Source organism: Podarcis muralis, chromosome 8, assembly GCF_964188315.1.
Source record: "Podarcis muralis chromosome 8, rPodMur119.hap1.1, whole genome shotgun sequence".
Taxonomy (NCBI): domain Eukaryota; kingdom Metazoa; phylum Chordata; class Lepidosauria; order Squamata; family Lacertidae; genus Podarcis; species Podarcis muralis.
Window position 1 is genome coordinate 86,319,394 of NC_135662.1, and position 19,763 is coordinate 86,339,156.

Genomic DNA, 19,763 nt, shown 5'->3' on the forward strand with positions numbered 1-19,763 from the left:
AAGGAGGATTTCAACGGTCATATATTGGTTGCATGAAAAGCCTTCAGGAAATGCATATGGTCCACAGGACAAATAATGATAGCGGGAAAATAAATGTTCTGTCAGGAGGAAGCAGTTCTGGGGAAGACAGCCCAACCTAAGGATGTAGGCTTGCAATGTTAAATAAAAGACTTTTTTTTTTTTTGGTCCAGACTTTAGTTTTCAGCAGTGGTGAGCGGTCAGTAGATTTGGGGGACTAGGCTAGTTCCCTAAAAGCTCTTTTGCCTGGCTTAGGAAGGGAGGTAAAGGTAAAGGGACTCCTGATCATTAGGTCCAGTCGTGGCCGATTCTGGGGTTGCGGTGCTCATCTCGCTTTATAGGACGAGGGAGCCGGCATACAGCTTCCGGGTCATGTGCCCGGAATGACTAAGCCGCTTCTGGCGAACCAGAGCAGCGCACAGAAACGTCGTTTACCTTCCCACCAGAGCGGTACCTATTTATCTACTTGCACTTTGACATGCTGTTTGAACTGCTAGGTTGGCAGGAGCAGGGATCAAACAACACGAGCTCACCCCGTCGTGGGGATTCAAACCGCTGACCTTCTGATTGGCAGGTCCTAGGCTCTGTGGTTTAAGCCAGTCAGGTTTATCTATAGCTCCATCTTTTAAAGAAAATACATCCCACCTGCCTTCATTTCTCTAGAAAGCTATTCTACCATTTCCTAATTATCCTGCTTTTCTGTTCTCCTTTCTTCACACACTTGCACATTCTGGAGATTTTATACTGTAGTGATAAGAAAATAAAGCAAGGGGTCTCTTTCAAGTGTTACAGGTAAAGAAGAATGTGGTTTTGAATTTGGGAAAATTATTTGTGTAACTACTAACACCTAAATTCAAACAGTACTATATTAGAACCACACATGAAGCTTTGCTGTTCATTGTTGTTTTGGGTATTATTCTGGGAGCAAACATTTAGTGGACATAAGGACCTATGACTGCAGCTGCCACATACTCGTTTACTGTGGCAGCGCCTGCACTGTGGAACTGCCTGCCTACTGAGATCAAGAAGGCACTTTCACTGCACTCCTTCAGCGCCTAAGACAAGCCTGCCCAGATGCTTAGGAAGTTGGAAGTGATTTTAATCTGCTTTGGTATTTTAACGTTTGAATGCTTTAAAGCAGAGTTGAGGATTTTTCTTGATTTTACCTTTCTGTAAACAGCTTTGAGGTTTTTCACAATCAAGCAGTGTACTGTACACATTTTAAGAAATAAATAAATAAAATGGAAGGTTTCGCCTTCTTTCTCCGGACTTTTAGTAATCGTATACATGTCTATAAACAGATATCGATATCGACAGATATGTAATCACTTCCTATTCTGTTCTCTTTTCTTGAGCCTTCGCTGCAGCCGGCTCCAAACAGGATCACTGCAGAGATCGCGGCCTGTGCGCGTGCGCGGGGCAGAGAGGGGCGGAGCCACGATTGACTTTCATTACCGACGCGCCAATCCCGACCGACGGAGCCCAAGCAAGGCGTGCTATAATTCCGCCCACGCTCCTCCCACGAAGAGCCCGGCCTCTCGCTTTGGGTCTCGCGAGAGCGGCCTGGCGAGAAGCCAGGAGGAGCCCGGGCGAGCGAGCGGTGTTGCGCGTCACTTGTGGGCGGAGCCTCCGTGTGTGCGTCGGCGGCGTGGTGACGTTGGCGGCGTGGCAGCGCGCGGGTCGCCCGTTACTCGGCGGGGCCGTTCCGCGAGGGGTTGCCATGGCGAAGACGGTGGCCTACTTCTACGACCCGGACGTGGGGAACTTCCACTACGGTGCGCGGCGCGGCGGCGGGTTCTGCGGGGGCCGGTGCGAGGGGAGCCGGGGGTGGGTCGGAAAAGGCCGCAGGTCGGGTCTTGCCGGGCGGAGCGGGCCGTGCCGAGTGGCCCTCTGCCTCCGCCTCCGCGTGATCTCTGCCTCCGCCCTTCAGAAAACAGCCCCCGCTTTAAAAATAAGCAGCAAGAGTTCCAGTCACGGAGGTTTCGCTTCCTCCCCAACCCCTTTTAAATCCACTCTCGTGCATCTTCTATATTTATATCTAGTTTTAACTCTGTAGTCGTTTAATTGCCTCTTCATGGTTGTATTTTCAGCTCCGAGTCCCCATTTGACATAGTCATAATAAGTGAATTAATAGTAATAATTATCACGGTCGGGGGGGGGGGGGGGAAGAGTCTGGGAGAGGCCACCAAGAAGGCCCTCTCCTGTGTTCCTAACCAAGCACGCCTGTGAGGGTGGTGGGTATTGAAAGGATATTTTGACTGAACCAAAACAAAACCACACACCACCAAAGAACCATACATGCATTATGTGGAAACTGTATTTACTCAATTTAGAGAACACTTATGATAAGATGCAGATGCCTGATGATTGTCTTCCAAAGCAACTACTCTGTTCCAAACTTAAAAATGGAAAGCGTAATGCTGGTGGTCAACAAAAGAGGTTTAAAGACTGTCTCAAGGCAAATCTAAAAAAATGTAGTATAAACACTGACAACTGGGAAACACTGGCCTGCGAGAGCTCCAGTTGGAGAACAGCCTTTACCAAAGTTGTCATGGGGTTTGAAGACACTCGAACTCAGGATGGAAGGGAGAAAGTGCTAAGAGGAAGGCATGCTTGGCAAATCCACACCGTGATCAACTCCCGCCCGGAAACCAATGTTCCCACTGTGGAAGGATGTGTGGATCCAGAATTGGCCTCCGCAGCCACTTACAGACTCATTGTTAAAACCGTGTTTATAGAAGGCAATCTTACTTGGCTATGAGTGATTGCCAAAGAAGAAGTTAGACAATGAATGAAACTAATTGGTACTTCACTCAACTGTTCTTAACAATGTAAATCTTAATCATTGGGCTATACTTCTGCTATAAGGGAATCATGTATCAGCATAATGTTCTCCCACAATACTACTTTTATCTCTGTTTGCACTTCTTTCTCTATGGACGAGTGCTAGTAATAAGCTAGGTCTTAATGAACCTTTGTTTCTGGTATGGGGATGTTGATTTCACAGTGTTTTTTCCTTTCTTTCTTATTGTGTTAGGAGCGGGACATCCCATGAAGCCTCATCGCTTGGCACTGACCCACAGTCTGGTTCTGCACTATGGACTCTATAAGAAGATGATTGTAAGCATTGCATTTACTGGGTCAAAGACAGCTGCTAGTTTCAAGACAGTAATATTTATTTTAGGACATTTTTATCCATTCTTTTGTAGGTATATTTCAGAATCTGCATACACTACATGTAAAGCCTCTCACAAAGTGTGGAATCACTGGAGGCAGGAATCAGCAATTTTATTGACTTTGCCACCAAGCCAAAGCATTTTAGTTTTCTGACCTTCCCCTTTCCAATTTGTGCTAAGAAAGCCCCCCTCCCTTTCCCGCAGTTGTTACCTATTTGGCTGTGATACCGAACTTTGAGAGTGGGTATTGCTGCACAATTGCCCGGACAATTCCTATCCACCTCTGCAGCTTCAGGTCTCAGAGGAAGGTTTTGTTCATTAAGTTCATAAAACTGCAGCAGCTCATTTGCCATGGTGAGCATAAATATAGAAGTCTGAGTAGGGATAGTGTAAACTGGAACTTTGAGTCTGACAGCTGTACAACCTTGATCTGTTGAATTCAGTCCTGAATGGGAGAAATTTCTCTTGCAGGTATTTAAACCATATCAAGCATCTCAACATGATATGTGCCGCTTTCATTCAGAAGATTACATTGACTTCCTTCAGCGAGTGTCTCCAAATAACATGCAAGGATTCACCAAGAGCCTCAATGCTTTCAATGTGGGGGATGACTGGTAAGTGCTGCATACCTTCTAGATGCATCAGGTAGATAGGACCCAAAATGTGTGGTAATAACAGAGGTCCCAAATGCCTGCTTGAACAAAAAAGTACTGGTCTTTCATTGCAATATTGTTTGTTTCATTTTTTTGTAAATGACTTGGGGGTTCTGCGTATAATCAAGTGGTTTAAATTCTTTGCTAAATCTTCTACAGGTGTGAATGACAAAAGAAATAAGATAATGTCGTTGTTTGGTTAGAAACATAAAGATTTACATGTGGAAATATATGTGAGGATGTAGAAGGGTAGATGATTGACTGATGTGAATGTGGTGTGAGAAGGGAAATGGAATGCCATGCAGAGAGATTGACTAGGGGGAGATAAGTGGAAGGCACTCATTCAACCTTTATTCATGTGCTCTATAAACATAAGCCAACAGTAAATATTTGCTTATTTTCCTGGCTTCACCAAGGATGTGTACTACTGTAATAGAGCTGAAGATCTCATATGCAGAAATCTTAATGTCAGCAAAGCTTTTTAGAGAAAAGTGACTTAATTAAGAAAAGTCTAAATGGTTCCTAATTCTTGAAGTGATGTTAAAGCACATGGAGTTAGGCTAGAAAATACTGAGGAAAATGTAGTTTCCTGTCATACTTAGACCACTGCAGAACATTTTGTGGTTTACCTCAGGTGCTAAAATATCTTTGGTCGGCCCTGCTTACGGGAGCACCAGGAGGCTTACTAAAGTCTGAGGACTAGCAAAGCCGGTGCTTTCTTACACACACACACACACACACACACACACACACAATATTACTGTGTGCCTACAGTAATCCATGCATTGCCAAGCTCAAGGGGGAGATTACTGCAATATGCTTTATGTGGGGTTACTTTGAGGTTAGCCCAGAGGCTGCAGCTAGTGCAGAACATGGCAGCTGGGTTGCTTGCGGGAGCCAATGGCTGACAGCATGCAACACTGTATTTTCTGGATTCGCACTGGCTGCTAATCTGCTACCAGGACAAGTTTCAAAAGGGAATGTGACACTCCTACTGGGCTGGGTCTCACATCCCAATGACCATCTCACTTGAGAGACAGCTTTACCCAGTAGGAGTAAGGAGAGCTTCTCCGTCAAGCCGCAAAGATATCAGAAGCCTGCTCAGAAGTAACTTGGAGCAGGGCTTTTAGTGTGGTGGCCCCTGTTTTGAGGAGCAGTGTTCCTGCTTAGATAGTGCAGTCACAGATAGCTGCACTTTCTGGAAACATCTGAAGACATTTCTGTTCCAACAAGCTTTCTCAGCTTTCTATGTCATCTTGAGAGACAGCAATAAGGAGAGCTTCAAAAGCAACCAGAGCCAGCCCTCAAACCCAACGTGAGAGTGGGTGGACCTGGCAAGCACTGCTGTATTCACCCCTTGGCACCCTCTCCAGGCTGATTTGACTTCTCTGTGCAGCTACAATTGTGCAATACTGAAAGAGATGGGTGATTCTGCCCTTGTGCAGTTCCTTGGCTACTTGAAAGAGTTGCGGAGGATAGGTCCATCAATAACCATTATTACTAAAAGGAGACTCCATGGTCAGAGGCAGTATACCCCTAAGCACTAGGGCCACCCAATGAACCCGAAGGCGGGAAGATACAGGCTAAACAAAAGGAAGTACCTTTTTAAACATCACATAGTGGAATTTGAGACTGCAAAATGTAGTGATGGCCGCCAACTTGCATGGCTTTAAAGGGGGTTGGAGAAATAGAAGGACGATACAGCTAGGATTGCTCTGTATGCCACCTCAATTATCAGAGACAATACAGGGAACAGGAGTAGTGGGAATGCTGTTTATGGACTTTCCAGAGCCAGTGTGGTGTAGTGGTTAAGAGCGGTAGACTCGTAATCTGGTGAACCGGGTTCATGTCCCTGCTCCTCCACATGCAGCTGCTGGGTGACCTTGGGCCAGTCACACTTCTCTGAAGTCTCTCAGCCTCACTCACCTCACAGAGTGTTTGTTGTTGGGGAGGAAGGGAAAGGAGATTGTTAGCCACTTTGAGACTCCTTAGGGTAGTGATAAAGCGGGATATCAAATCCAAACTCTTCCTCTTCGTCGTCTTGTTATTTCAGGGTACTTGGAGCATCTCTGGAAACACAGTTGTGTTTCCAATTGTGGGTAATGCCCAGCCCCTGCTCCATGATTGGGAGAGGGCTTGTCATGTTTGCTGGGGATAGGCACTTGCCTTGGCAAGTAGAACCATGGACCCTTGCAGATGAAGAGTTCTGAATTATTAGACGACTTGCACACTCCTATTTCAACTGTGGCTGCTAAACAAAAACGTTGCCTTGCCTGTCTTGTGTTTCTTATTCACATCTAGCGATATGGTCGGATCTTCCATACCCAAATAGCTATTTTGGATTGGAAAGTTTCTGCCATTTTATCCTAAACTAAGTGTAATTTTGTGTTCTCTCATAGTCCAGTGTTCCCAGGGCTGTTTGAATTTTGTTCTCGATATACTGGGGCTTCATTGCAAGGAGCAACACAACTGAATAATAAGGTAACAAGGTGATGTCATCTTCACCTTCTTCACATCCTTAAGTTGCTGTCAACTAGGTTGCTCTAAAATTTGCTCTGTAATTTTTTTGTGCAACTAAAATGGTATTCATGATCATTGACTCTGGGGGAGATTTGATATCTGATATGGCGTGGTGGGGTACTCAGGAACCCCCCAGTTCAAATCCTATCTGGGGCATGAATTCACTTGGTGGTTTTTAGCCTCCCATCTCCAATATGGAGGTACTAATTCTGTCCTACCTTATAGGTTTTTTTGTGAGGAGTGCAATGAAGTGCTTAGAATGCTAGGAAGTATAAATGCTAAATACTCTCATGGGTACAAAACTATAACTCAGATAGCCTTAACAGTTTGTTGTTGTTTTTTTTGCAAAGGCAGTCAGCAGAGTGAATGGGGTAGCTTAGGATATAGGGATTCATCATCCCTTGGTAAGTATTGCTGTTAGGGCAGCATAATCCTCTTTCATTTGAGCTAACGTCCTCCTTCTGTCCTTAGATCTGTGATATTGCAATAAACTGGGCTGGAGGTCTGCACCATGCCAAGAAGTTTGAGGTAATGAGGCAAGTCTACTTTCCTTGCTTTGGAGGGTAAAGAAAACTTAGTTGCTTTTCACTGACTCACTTTTGCCTTTTTTGTGTTTCAGGCTTCTGGGTTTTGTTATGTCAATGACATTGTGATCGGCATCTTGGAGCTTCTCAAGTAAGGAGTTGGTGCAAGTGGTGCATAGGCGGAGGGGGGAGTTGGTGTTGCTGTAAATGGCATAATGGAGCTGCACTAGAGACTGTGTGTTTAAATGGCTTCTCTTGTGCTGGTGGCCCTTCCCATTCCCTTTCAATTGATCCTTCTTCAAGTGTTTGATCATTATGTGATAATTCTTGTTTAGTTGTGTCTGGCTGAGTCCAGATGTGGTACACTTCTTTCCTACCTGCACTTTTTTGTTCCAGTTTAAGAAATGCAATAATTAAGCCCTGGCTTGGCATTTTTTGGTGCAGTCTTGTGTTTGAAAACCCCACCCTGAACGGGGTTTGGATCTGGTGCACTTTATGCTTGCCTAACTTAAACTGGCATAAATTACACTGGCTTCCACTACTTGGCATTGCTCCCTTCATCAAGAAGACTAAGTTATTCCTCCCTCCTCCTCCAGTCTGGCTTTACAGATAATTAAAACACATTACCTGCTTGTCTCCAATCCCTTTCCCTATCTGCTGCCTAACTATAAAATACATACAAATGTTTCCCTTTCTGATCTACGACATGAAATACACCTTTTTGGTGAGTAAGAAACTTGGATTGGCAACTGGGTGAGGGGAGTGGCTGTGCAGCTTGGATACAGGATTTCACCCTGGTGTTGCCAGCTTCCACCTGCTTCTCTAACATGTTTTTGGGTTTCTGACAGGTATCACCCACGTGTACTGTACATTGACATAGATATCCATCATGGAGATGGTGTTCAGGAGGCTTTTTATTTGACAGACCGTGTCATGACAGTGTCCTTTCACAAATATGGAAACTACTTCTTCCCTGGTACAGGTACAAAACTTTTTATTGCTTATTATAAGCTGGATTAAAGATGCAATACAGATTTCATTTTGGATACCTGCAGAGTGCTTAGATATAGGATAGGTACATTAGTGTGGGGATGTTCCAGTGGTGAGCTGAAAATGGAGATGGGATTTCTTCAGGCTGTGGATTAGCTAGGTAGTAAACTATTTTAAAAATCAAAGTTTGAATTCTGCACTTTGCCCCGCTTTCACCTGCTAGGTGACATGTACGAAGTGGGAGCTGAGAGTGGCCGTTATTACTGTCTGAACGTACCTTTGCGTGACGGCATTGATGACCAAAGTAAGTGGAAGGCTTCTCTTGGGCCTTGCTGGATACTCTGACTTCTGTGCAGATTGCAGCAGAGGAGCTATAACAGCAGAGTCTTGTCTTCTCTTTGAAGGTTACAAACACCTCTTCCAGCCAGTCATTAATCAAGTTATAGAGTTCTATCAGCCCACGTGCATAGTGCTGCAGGTAAGAGGATGGAAGACCTAAGCAGTGAGAGTCATGGGTGTGGACTTGCATTTCCTTTGGTGGCCACACAGAAGAACTAGTGGGGGGAGGGTTGGGAGATAGGTGGGCTGGCTGGGATGAGATGCGTTCCTGATATTCTGTTGAGTGTTTTGGATAATCAGTAGCTAGTGCACCGATACTGTTGTTTTCTCCTCATTTCTTCTTCTTTGCCTCCATTAAGTGTGGTGCTGACTCGCTAGGTTGTGATCGTCTTGGTTGCTTTAACCTCAGCATAAGAGGACATGGGTGAGTCCCTTTAATGAGTTGAGTAAAAGGGCGCATTGGAACTGAAACGGATGTGATTGGATCTCCCACCTTTTTTACCCTTTAATGCAGCTGTGGGAGCTTCACATTTGTTTGGACTAGTGGTGCTGGAGGGGTGAGGGAGAGGTTGACCCCTCCCACAAAGTGACTATTAGCCCTGCAGCAGAAAAACACAGTGGAATTAATTGGTGTGTATGTGATTGAAAAACAGTATGAGAAAAAGTTTAACACCCCTACCTGTTCTACTTCAGTAAAATGTGCTTTCTGATGAACTTGCTATTGCCCCCCACCCCCGTGGAAAAATGCAGGTGTACTATATTTCCTGATATAGGCTAAATAGCTGCTTGCTATGGTGAATGAACTATATCGCAAAAACAGTGCTGCTGGTCTGATAAAAATCAGAGCCTTTGTGGTTTCTTCAGTTAAAAATAAAGCGAAGCTGGAAGGGTTGTTCTTGCATTCTGGTTGCTTTTGAGGGGTTGCTTTTCGAGTGGGGAGAAGTGGCAGGGATTGCTTCTCTGCTCATCTAGTGGTCCATCCTCTTTGGTTGCTTGTTGCCTGCCAGTTAATGTGGAGCTGGTGGTGTCCACTTGCTTCACCCCTTGAAGGGGTTCTGCGTGTAACTGGGAGAGATGCACTTGAGCAGACAGATGAGAAATGCATGTGTAGTGTTGTGTTTGTATGAGAGAGAGCTGGAAGGGGGAGAGTCATGCATATGGTCTGTGAGAGACAGACACGTATGTGAACAAGAAGTACGGATGAATGTGTGCTTTGAGAAAGGGAAAGATGCACTTGGGTGGAGAGGGAGAGGCATTTGTGAAGTGCATGTGAGAGACAGTTCTCTCTCTCTCTCTGTGTGTGTGTGTGTGTGTGTGTGAGAGAGAGAGAGAGAGAGTGAGAGAGAGAGAGATGTGTGTGTGGCCACCTTGTTTATTTTTCCTAATAGTGTAAATAATTGCCATGTGATCTCCACAAGCAGGACATGGCTTATTTCCCACAATAAGCATGAGGTCTGGAAGGGGGAAACAGCAGTGCGTGTACTTGCTCTAATTGTGCTTTGCCCCAACGGCAGTCAATTTGTGACAGGCACTTCCCCAAATTCAAAATGTGCCCACTGCTCCAAAAACTTTGGCGACCCCTGCATTAATGTATCTTTGTGTCCCATCTTTTTTGGTCCTTGGTAGTTAGCAGTTTGAAACCCTGTCTCCCCCCTCCCCATTCTGAGAATTGATTCTCACCCTGGCACATGAGGATTCGTTTCTGATTTTCTGAGCAATAATGTAGTGTTAGGTCACACTTTGTTGATTTGGTGCTTTGTAGTAGTGATGGTATTGTTGTTCTACTTTTGTTAACATGTTTGGATCAGTTGTTCCCCTCTGTAGGCAGGTGTGTTCTATAAGGCACACCTGCACAATTATCTGCTTTCTCACAAAGACAAGATAAGCAGAAAGTTTACAGGTTTTGGTTGTTCTTTATTAATTGTGTATGCCTCCCACAGTTATACTAAGAATTACCTTGGGGTGGGTTAATAGTAATAATAACCTAGGCTCTCTTTACTTTTTTTCAACCTTCACCTTTGAAGTCAGTAGTGAAAGATCAGCATTTAACTCAGAATAAGTTATTGTGTGTATTTATACATAATATACATTACTCAATCATTTCAATATTTAGGACTTTAGAGAGTTCACACTGACTCTTTCTGCTGCATAGATTTTCCTGGGCTTTTGGCCAGTCTGAAATAAATCTCCCACTTTTAACGCGCTCAGGAGCATACACCTGAGTAAATAGAGCCTGTGTTGTTAGTTATTTGTAAATCTTCCAAAACCTATTTGTAGCCATATGAAGGGTGATGGTTTATGTACAACACATAGATGAATGTAAGCAAGTTTGAGAGGAATTCATTTCTAAATTTTATAACTTTGAATCCTAGGGAATGTGTAGAATATGTAAAGAGTTTCAACATACCACTCCTGGTGTTAGGAGGAGGTGGCTACACAGTTCGCAATGTGGCCCGGTGCTGGTGAGTCTTCTGGAAGCTTTTGTTGATAATGGGTGGGGGCTTTACATTCCTTGGATATAAAATGGCACAGGTTTGTGTCATGTGAAGACTTCACTGTAGTCTGCCTTTTATTTTAGGACTTATGAAACATCATTACTTGTAGATGAAGCAATTAGTGAGGAGCTTCCATATAGTGGTAAGTTCAAATGTCACTGATGTCACTTGTAGCATATTTAGTTTCCCCAAGTTATTAGTATCTAGATAACTTAGGGGGATAGTTCAAAAGCAATGACAAGGCTTCATGGAGTAGCCGCTGCCACCTGTAGAACCTTGTTGCGAGTACTGGCCAGGGCAGGTGTGGTGTGTAGAGGAAAATGTCAGCTCACTATATCGGTGTCCAGGTCGTGGTTGGGCCCCTTGTTATCATGTGACAGCAGCCCGGTTGATTTGGGTTCTAGCCCGCCTCTACCCTGAAGCACTCCATTTTGGGGGTTGCTATTGGCTGCTGCTAACAACGCTGCCAGTGGTAGCTTGTGCCCCTTGTGCAGATACAGTGGGGAACCACTTGCTGGTGGAACTGCCCTGCCAACAAGGGCAGTGTCTCTGGGTTGGGCTGGGTGCAGGGATATCTCCACCTCATCCAAATTCTCCAGCAGGATTTGTTGGGGGTTGGGGTTGGTTAATCTGTAATTCACCAACAGCATCTTTCAGATTGTTTCAAAATATTAGGGTTAAGCAGATTTACGTGGTGGAGGTGGCGACCAACCTTTGGCCAACCTTTTCATATCTGCCTATGCTTTTCTAATTATTGGAGGCAAATTATCTTAAACCAGATTATTTAATCCTGTTACTTTTTCCACTTGGAGTTGTCAGTGGTTATTACATTTGCTCATCAATATTGATTCCCAATAATTCTGTGTTATGCAAACCGGAAAACTGACTGAAAATATTTATTATCCATTTAAAAACTCTAAAATATACTACAGATGTTGTGAAAGAAGCAGCATCTGCCTAGACCATCGTTTATCATGTACTTCTGCTGTAACCAAATTCCAATCCAGATAGTAAAGAGTAGTGGAAATGGGGTGTTGACTCTCCATTAAAGCTTCATAGAAAGATATTTGTTGGTTTGATGGCATTACAGCTTTGTAGATGAAGCAGAATTTGATTCTATGTTTTCATCAGTTCTAAGCAGCTGGAAAATCAGCTGATTTCATTAATTTACATAAAGGGAGCCAAGGCATTGAGAGAGATTCCTCCTTTAGGAGAGTGGAGCTGCAGCTTGCTGTTCAGTTAGTTGTTGCACGGGCTTGTAGAGTTGTTTGAAAGGGGTTGTGCATGGATTTCCTCCTTATTTTAAAATGTATAAACATCAGTATGCATGTACCCACACTAATTTTCTGTCTCTATGCAGAGTACTTTGAATACTTTGCTCCAGACTTTACCCTCCACCCTGATGTCAGCACTCGAATTGAAAATCAGAACTCGAGGCAGGTAAGTAATTTTGGCCATATATATTTCACTTAGCTCTGCTTTAACCTCCCACCATGTCTTCTGCCTTGACATTTTCAAAAGTTGCAGCATTGGTGCTTCTGGTTTCCCAAAGCCCATTCCAAGCAGTAAGAGCAGGCCCTCCAGATGTTTTGAGACTACAATTCCCAACATCTCTGACCACTGGTCCTGTTACCTAGGGATGATGGGAGTTGTAGTCCCAAAAATACCTGGAGGGCCGAGTTTGCCTATGCCTGAGTAAGAGTGATTGGGATCATTCCGAACCTGCAAATTCATTTTGGGCAAATAGTTATTATTTTCATTTTTAATTTCATTCTATACTGCTTTATATTTTTAAGAAAAAAATCTCAAAGTGGTTTACAACCTTCATTAAAACATCAAATAAAACATTACTGAAGAAAGTCAAGTATACATTCAAAGCAACAGGAAACTAAAATATTATCTTAAAAGATTTCAAAATAAAACATTACAAAAGAGGTCAGCTATAAAATGCACATTTAACACAGCCAAGTTAGGGAAAAAATTGTCTTGACCATTTCAAAAGAAAACATTACTAAAGGAAGTCCACTATAAAATGCATATTTAGAACAGCATAATTAGCAAGAGAATAAAAAATTATCATAAGCGTAGAAGACACCAAGATCAAGCAGGACCACCCAGCTGCAATCTGATATTTTAAGAGGAGTGCGACTCCTGTCTAAATTGGAATATACTGAGCACTGCCTTTCTAATTCTATGAACTGCCTGCCAAATGTACCTAATATATTAGATGGACTTCACATTGTTGGATTTCATCTAGATCGTTACTAATCACCTGATGTCATAAGTGACAAAGGGATTTTTAATTTATGTTACAAGTGTCACTGTGCTAAGATTAGCAGTGGCCCCGTTGAGAGAGACAAAAGACAACAGAAGGAGCTCCTATCTTTGCTCTTAGATTGGAGATAAGCTCTCAGTCTGTTCTTTGATTTTAAAAGCAGCATTTTTCTGTACCCCACACAAACTCTGAGTGGGTGGAAATGCTGCCTTTTGCTCTGAAGGAATAGGCAGAGGGCTTATCTCTAAACCGATCCTAGACCTAGATAAAGGACCCATCTGCTCCTTAGAGAGGAATTTTATTTTGTTTCTGGAGTGCTCTGTTTGTGAGAGAGAGGGTGGGGGAGAAGAGGGGCAGTGCCGTGTCCTTGGTGTCTGGTACATGTTTTGTGTATGGGGGTGGTGGTGTGATTTTGCTTCCCATTCCCTTAAGAGTTTTGCTTTTGTTTTGGCCCTGGCAATTTGGACAGGTTCCTGTCGGCCCTTGGGCCAAATGGCTTCTCTACTCATTCAGTAAGAGAAAATCTAGTGCCCTTGGCATTTCTGGCAGCCAGGCAGGAGTGGTGGCTGGAACTTTATAAATATTTTCATACCTGAAAGCGTCTATGATATGACCTGCTGTCCCCCCCCTTCTCTTCTGACCAGTACTTAGATCAAATTCGGCAAACTATATTTGAGAATTTGAAGATGCTGAACCATGCACCCAGTGTCCAGATCCATGACGTCCCTTCTGATTTGCTGAATTTTGATCGCCCAGATGAGCCTGATCCTGAAGAGAGAGGTTCTGAGGAGAACTACAGCAGGCATGTTTCTGTTTATCCCTCAAGTAGAAGCGTCCCGTGTTTGCACCCCAGCCCAACTGGAGGAACTATGATATGTGCCTCCCAGAACCAACACTACATTGATTTGGGCTTTTGCTTATTGTTTAGATTGCTGTTTTCCAGAAGCATGTAGTTGCTGCAGTTTTAGGTGGGCAGGTTTCCAGTGTCTGTGCTTAATTTTTGGCCTCCTCCTGTGTTAACTTGTCTTGCAGGCCGGAGGCTTCAAATGAGTTCTACGATGGTGACCATGATAACGATAAAGAAAGTGATGTGGAGATATGATGCCTGAATCATGGGAGTGTGAACAGTGCGGAGATCACAGGATGGTGGTGCTATAAGGATGCAGCGGGTTCCAGTGGAAAGCCTCTGTCCTGTCGCTAAGTGATGGCAGCAGGACTGCTGAATCATGCAATTACTGGGGCGCAAAAGACATTGAGAGGTTTATGGTCCTCCCAGAGCCTTTCCCATCCCTTGAGACTGTGCCTTTGCCACTGTTTGTGGAAAAAGAATTTCATAATTTCATGTTCACACAAGTCTGTTTCACTGCTGTGTGACCAGCTGTTGGGTCTCATTCTGCAGTGACTTTGTCTCCCTTGCAGACAACAAGAAGCACTGTTGCACTTGGACATGTCTTCTGACTTCTTTTGAAACAGGTTTGTGTATGTGAGGTGTTCTGCTGAAGCAGCTGGTTTTAAATCCAAAAAGCTGCAGTGTAAAAGTCAGTCGTTTGCCAGTTTTTCAGCCAGCCAGAGTCCCCTGTTAAAGTAAATCAGATAAAAGGGAGAACCAGATAATGGTTAATATTTTGCTGAGCCAGTAATGGAGGTTGGAATGGTCAGTTTTGCGGCTGACCCAACAATTCTGGTTCATTTAGCACAGATTTCTTCATAGGAGGTTATTTTTGTAGCAGCTCATTTTCAAAATCAGGGCATGTTGAAAAAACTTACCCATGTGGGATATTTGAGGGACAGAAGGCTGGGGGTGGGTGGGTGTTGTTTCTTAATATTTCTTCAGGTCACACTGCGTACTTGGTACCAAAGTGGCATCCAAAAAAAAACCCTTGTCAATGGAGAATTTTGTTTTGCATGAGTGTTGATTACATTCACACACTAGTGCAGGGTTGCCTAACCCTTGGCCTCCAGCTGGTTTCATACTACACTTCCCATCATCCCTGACCACTGGTATTGCTAGCTAGGGATGATGGGAGCTGTAGTCCAAAAACAGCTGGATACCCCAAGGCTGGGAAATGCTGAATTGTGCACCTATGTACAACTCCGTGTACCCCCAAGAGTGACCTTTCCACAGACGTCACCTTTGGTTTCATAGAGGTCATGTTGCTTCTCAAAAGAATGTTACATGGATTGTAGGGGAAGACCTGGGCCAAAGATGGTTATGTTGTTGTGGAAAGTCTTCCTATTGTTGAGCTTCTCCCTTCTGTGACCCTTTACATATTTTAATGAGTCATGCCTTCTGAGCATGTGCTCAGGCAGAGGCTTTGTTCCTAAATAAATTTTAAGGAACTTTATGAAAGGAAAGCTTCCTGTCCCCTCTTCCCCCTGAACCACATTCCATATTGTTCAGGAGAGTCCCCCAGACCACCCAGAGAGGATTTTCTTTTTCAGGGTAAGGGGGGGATGCACACAGTGGGGAGAAGTGGACAGGAAACATCTCTTCCGCAAACTTCCTTAAAAATAAAGTTCTTTTTGGATCCAAGCAAACATATGAAAGGCTTCTCTAGTTTTAACTGCAAGTTCTCTTTCCTTTGTGACTACATAGCCATTGATGCAATGTGTGCCTCAGTTTGGCTGTGGTCTTACTGGTCTTAAGCTGTATGTGTGCGTGCAGATACTTGCCATCAGTGTTATGAAGACTTCACTGCGGGTAGAATGGCAGAACAGCAACTGATCTTTTCTTCCTTATGCTCATATTTTACTAATGCTTTTAAAATATTAAACAACAGGATGGTGTTTTTCTTACCTGTTTTGTGTCTTTCCTTCTCCCCCTGCCTCTTGCATTGATATGCGCTCATGCATCCTGTACAGCAGACTCAGTGACCAGATGTGGCCCCCACATGCCTCTCTTTCTGGCCCTCAGAACTCTCCTCATGCCTCGCCCTTCACTGGACCTGTTTCACATCCTTCTTGAGTGTTTTTGCCTGGCTGGTATTTGTCCTCAAACTCTTGCTTGTCTGGAGGGGATACAAAGGACTGTATAGAAAGCAGCCTGCTGTAGAAACATTTACCTTTGTTGCTACTTTGCCTCTAGCCCTGCTTGTCACTGACATGTGGCCCTGGGAATAATAAAATTGTAGAATTGGAAGGGACCCCAAGGGTCATCTAGGCCAACCCCCTGCAGTGCAGAAATAAATGTCCAGAAGGGAATTTGGCCCTCCAACTGTAAATGGGTTCCTCATGTGTGATGTACAGTCACTTTCAGTCCTTTTAAAAAATTATTATAGTAATGGAGCCCAGTCTATTCTTTCATGTCTCGAGGGGGTACGAAATTACTTTTCATGGTTGTAGAATCACTGTAGCACAAAGTGATTTTTTTGCCACACGTTCAGGAAGTGTGTGGGTGCATTAGTAGTAACTGGAAACTGCAATACACACTCCCTTAATTTACTGTCTGAAGGACATATGCGAGGTTTTGTAAAGCTGAGTTCAAGCAGCCTAAGCCTCTGAAGACAGGGACAATATTCACCACAAGACTGCAGACAGTATGTTGAAATGAAGGATTATTCACCCAGAAGTGTCCAAAATGACATTGTTCTAATTGCAACATCCGTTTCCTCTGATCTCAATATTGCTCATCCATGTATGTAGTTCAAACTTAAAATATTAGAGCACAAGTTACAGTGACTGATGTAAGATGGAAACATCTAAATTTAAAAATATATTTTTCATTATATCTATAGCAGTACTCATCCAAGAACATGACCGCTGCAAAGTGAACAGAACCAAACTGTGACATGTTGGTACATAACGAGTCCCGCTGCTGCTGATAGCATGACAAGATGTCATAGTTCTAGATAATGGCTTCATTTACAGTCTCCAGAATGGGGCAAAAAAAAAAAAAAAAAAAAGGAAAGAAACGTGTGCCCTAAAAAGTTTGCATGTTTGTGCACAGCTGGTATACTTCCCTGTGGGTACCATTCAAAGACGCTAAAACATGAGCCATAATCTCAATCCATGACCCCCCTTAATAAAGCGTTGGGGAGCTGTGCTGACCCTCCGGCAGGTTGCTTGGTACTCTAGCTTCCATCCCTACAACTCTATGTGATTCAATTCTGTTATCCTTCACCATTGGCTGCACTTGTTGGGGCTGATGGAAATGGGAGTCCCAAACCACAGGCTCTCCAACCACGGTCTAGATTTTGGTTAGGATCCAAAGCATTCCATGCTTATGGACCAGGGACTTTGCAAATGTTTATCTGTGGTTGCAGCCACTGTGGTTGCAGGGTGCCAGAGGCTGCACCCTGGGGTCCCCTGATTCATAGGTGGTTGGTGTTGAAGCTGCTGTGGGAAGAGGGGGTCCAAAATGGCAGCATACCTTTATTTCGAAGTTACTTATTTCTTTTCTAGCCCACCTTTTCATGTGCATGGCAAAATATGGCAACCCTAATCTAACAGTACAATACATAGTAAATCTTTAAGGAAAATAAATAGTCCTCTAAGAACAGATAAAGAATAATAGCCAGTTTATTTTTTTAAATTAAAACACAGCTATGAAAAAATAAGGTCAACTAAATAGACACAAAAGCCTATCCTATTTAATTTTTTAAGACTTTTAAATAAAGGGTGTTTTTTTGGCTTCCTGTGGAGGATTATCTTTGAGAGAATTTGCAGTACTGGAGTCTGGGCACCTACTCAGGAGGCCCTCCTTTGAATTCCCTTCAAACACTTATGAGCTACTGGGGCAGAGAGGAGGGCCTGACTTGAAGATCTCAGCATATGGGCAGGTAACTTATTCTTCAGCAGTTCAGAGCTTTATGGGTCATAACAAGTGCCTTGCATTGTGCATGGATGGACAGCTGCAAAGTCCCAGGCTCTCCAACTAGACCATGTCAACATCCTGCCTGCAGTATTTAAAGCCATCTAGGTTTAAACCATAGGGGCAGTTTAAGGAAACTGATACATACTTGATGCAACTGTTGGTTTTGTGTGGGGGAGCTTTGGTTGGAAATCTAAACCAGCCTTGGCCCTGTTAGGATATTTCCGTTCCACCTTAAGAGAGAGCAGGCTTGTGAGTCACAGAGTCTGCGTATTTCCTGTTGAGGATGTTTATGCTTGCTGTTTCCTTTCGATTTCAGTCGGTCAGAGACACTGACACAGAACGGTCATGTTTTCTCTTTGTTCTGTTCAACGCTAAATAAAGTCTGTAAATTATGCTCTCTTCTGCGGTGCAAGCTTTCTGGCTGTGGATTCTGCTGATAAAGAACAGTGTGCACAAGCCTGGAATGTGGCAATCTATTTCTGAGGCTTTGTGTCGCTAACTGCTGGATCTGCCTGGCTACGGGAGATCGATGGACGTTCGGCAGCCAGCTTGGGGCCATGATGGACAATATCTCCCTGGCAGTTTCCCAACAACAAAGGTTATGGGCCCAGATTCACAGCACCTACAGGAGAGTAAAGCTGCAACAGACTGCGTTTGAGAGGTATGTGAAAAGCGAAAGCAGCGAGAGCGGAGGCTTTTCTGTTTACCTCAACAAGGAGCCTTTGAACTCCGGCAAGGCTTAATTGGCCTGGGAGCCAAGCCAGGGAGTTCGTGATTAATGGGCTGCCGAGATAATAAGTCTTTGAAGGCATAAAGACTTGGGCTCACGTAAAGACCTGAGATGGATCTTTTACAATCCTCAGAAGTAGCTCCGTGTCCACCGAAGCTAAATGGCCACAACTATCAGACCTGGGCAAGGTACTGTGAGGGCCAGATGAGAAGGCTTGGAGTGTGGAATACCATTTCTGAGAACCCCCCAGCCCCTGTGACAGATGAGTGGAAGGCACAGGATTCGAGAGCCATGGGGATAATTTTGCTCTCAGTAGCTCCTGAAGAGTTAATCACCTTGGCTGGCAAGGCAACTGCCCGTGAGATGTGGGACGGGCTTAAAGCCTGTCATCTCCGACAAGAGGCTGGGTCTGTGTTGCTTTATTTCAGAAAACTGCACAGGAAGCGTTTAGAGCCAGGGGAAGATCTTAGAGCCCACGTTTTACATTTGCAGCATCTCAGACAGGAATTGACTCAGAGAGGTTTCAATATGCCTGAGTCACTGTTTGCAATTCTCATCCTGGACTCCCTGGATGAAAGCTATCATGCCGTGGCAAGTCAGCTGGCGACCCTCCCAGCACAAGACCTCACTGCTACAAAGGTCTTGGCGACTTTGCAAAACGAATATGATAGAAGGAATGCAGCTGAGTCGGCTTGTGCGCTTCAGGGGGAGCAAAGTGGGACAGCATTCCAGCCTCCAGGGGGAGCCAAAGCGTTGGCAGCTGTGAAGTGCTGGAACTGTGGGAACCAAGGTCATACTCAGAGGTTTTGTCCAAAGACTGGAAATAAACAAAAGAAAAAGCCTGCAGGTGGCCCGAAGCAGAAGGGGGGTGGAAAGCCCGCGCCAGGGAAAAACAAAGCGATGTTTGCTGGCACAGCTTCACCAAAGGCTAAAGGCACGTCTGCTGGCCAGGAGCAGCAGGGGGGCAAGCTGCAAAAGCCCAAGCCAGTGGAAAACAAGGGTTTGCTTGCTGTGAAGGCTGCTCCAACAGCCAAAGGCAGCTTTGTTGTTGATTCGGGCTGTACCCGCCACATCTCAAAGGATCGGCACCTCTTTATCTCCTTCAAGCCTCAGGAAGGTGAGATCCACCTGGCTGATGGAAGGACGTTGCAAATTGCAGGAGAAGGGACTGTGAAACTTGCAAGTTTGCATACAACCATCAGTAATGTTCTGTATGTTCCTGGAGCTGCA

At 44.3% G+C, this 19,763-nt stretch overlaps 1 protein-coding gene across 1 annotated transcript; it reads left to right on the forward strand.

The window, feature by feature from the left end:
- Positions 1–1,635: 1,635 nt before the first annotated feature.
- On the forward strand, positions 1,636–15,786 carry HDAC3 (histone deacetylase 3). Its single transcript, XM_028738178.2, has 15 exons — positions 1,636–1,793; positions 3,056–3,138; positions 3,666–3,808; positions 6,247–6,328; positions 6,839–6,895; positions 6,987–7,042; positions 7,740–7,873; positions 8,105–8,185; positions 8,286–8,359; positions 8,580–8,644; positions 10,593–10,682; positions 10,799–10,857; positions 12,076–12,155; positions 13,635–13,792; positions 14,023–15,786. The coding sequence occupies exons 1-15, from the start codon at positions 1,739–1,741 to the stop codon at positions 14,090–14,092; spliced, it is 1,287 nt and encodes a 428-aa protein (XP_028594011.1). The 5' UTR covers positions 1,636–1,738; the 3' UTR covers positions 14,093–15,786.
- The last annotated feature ends 3,977 nt before the right edge of the window (positions 15,787–19,763 follow it).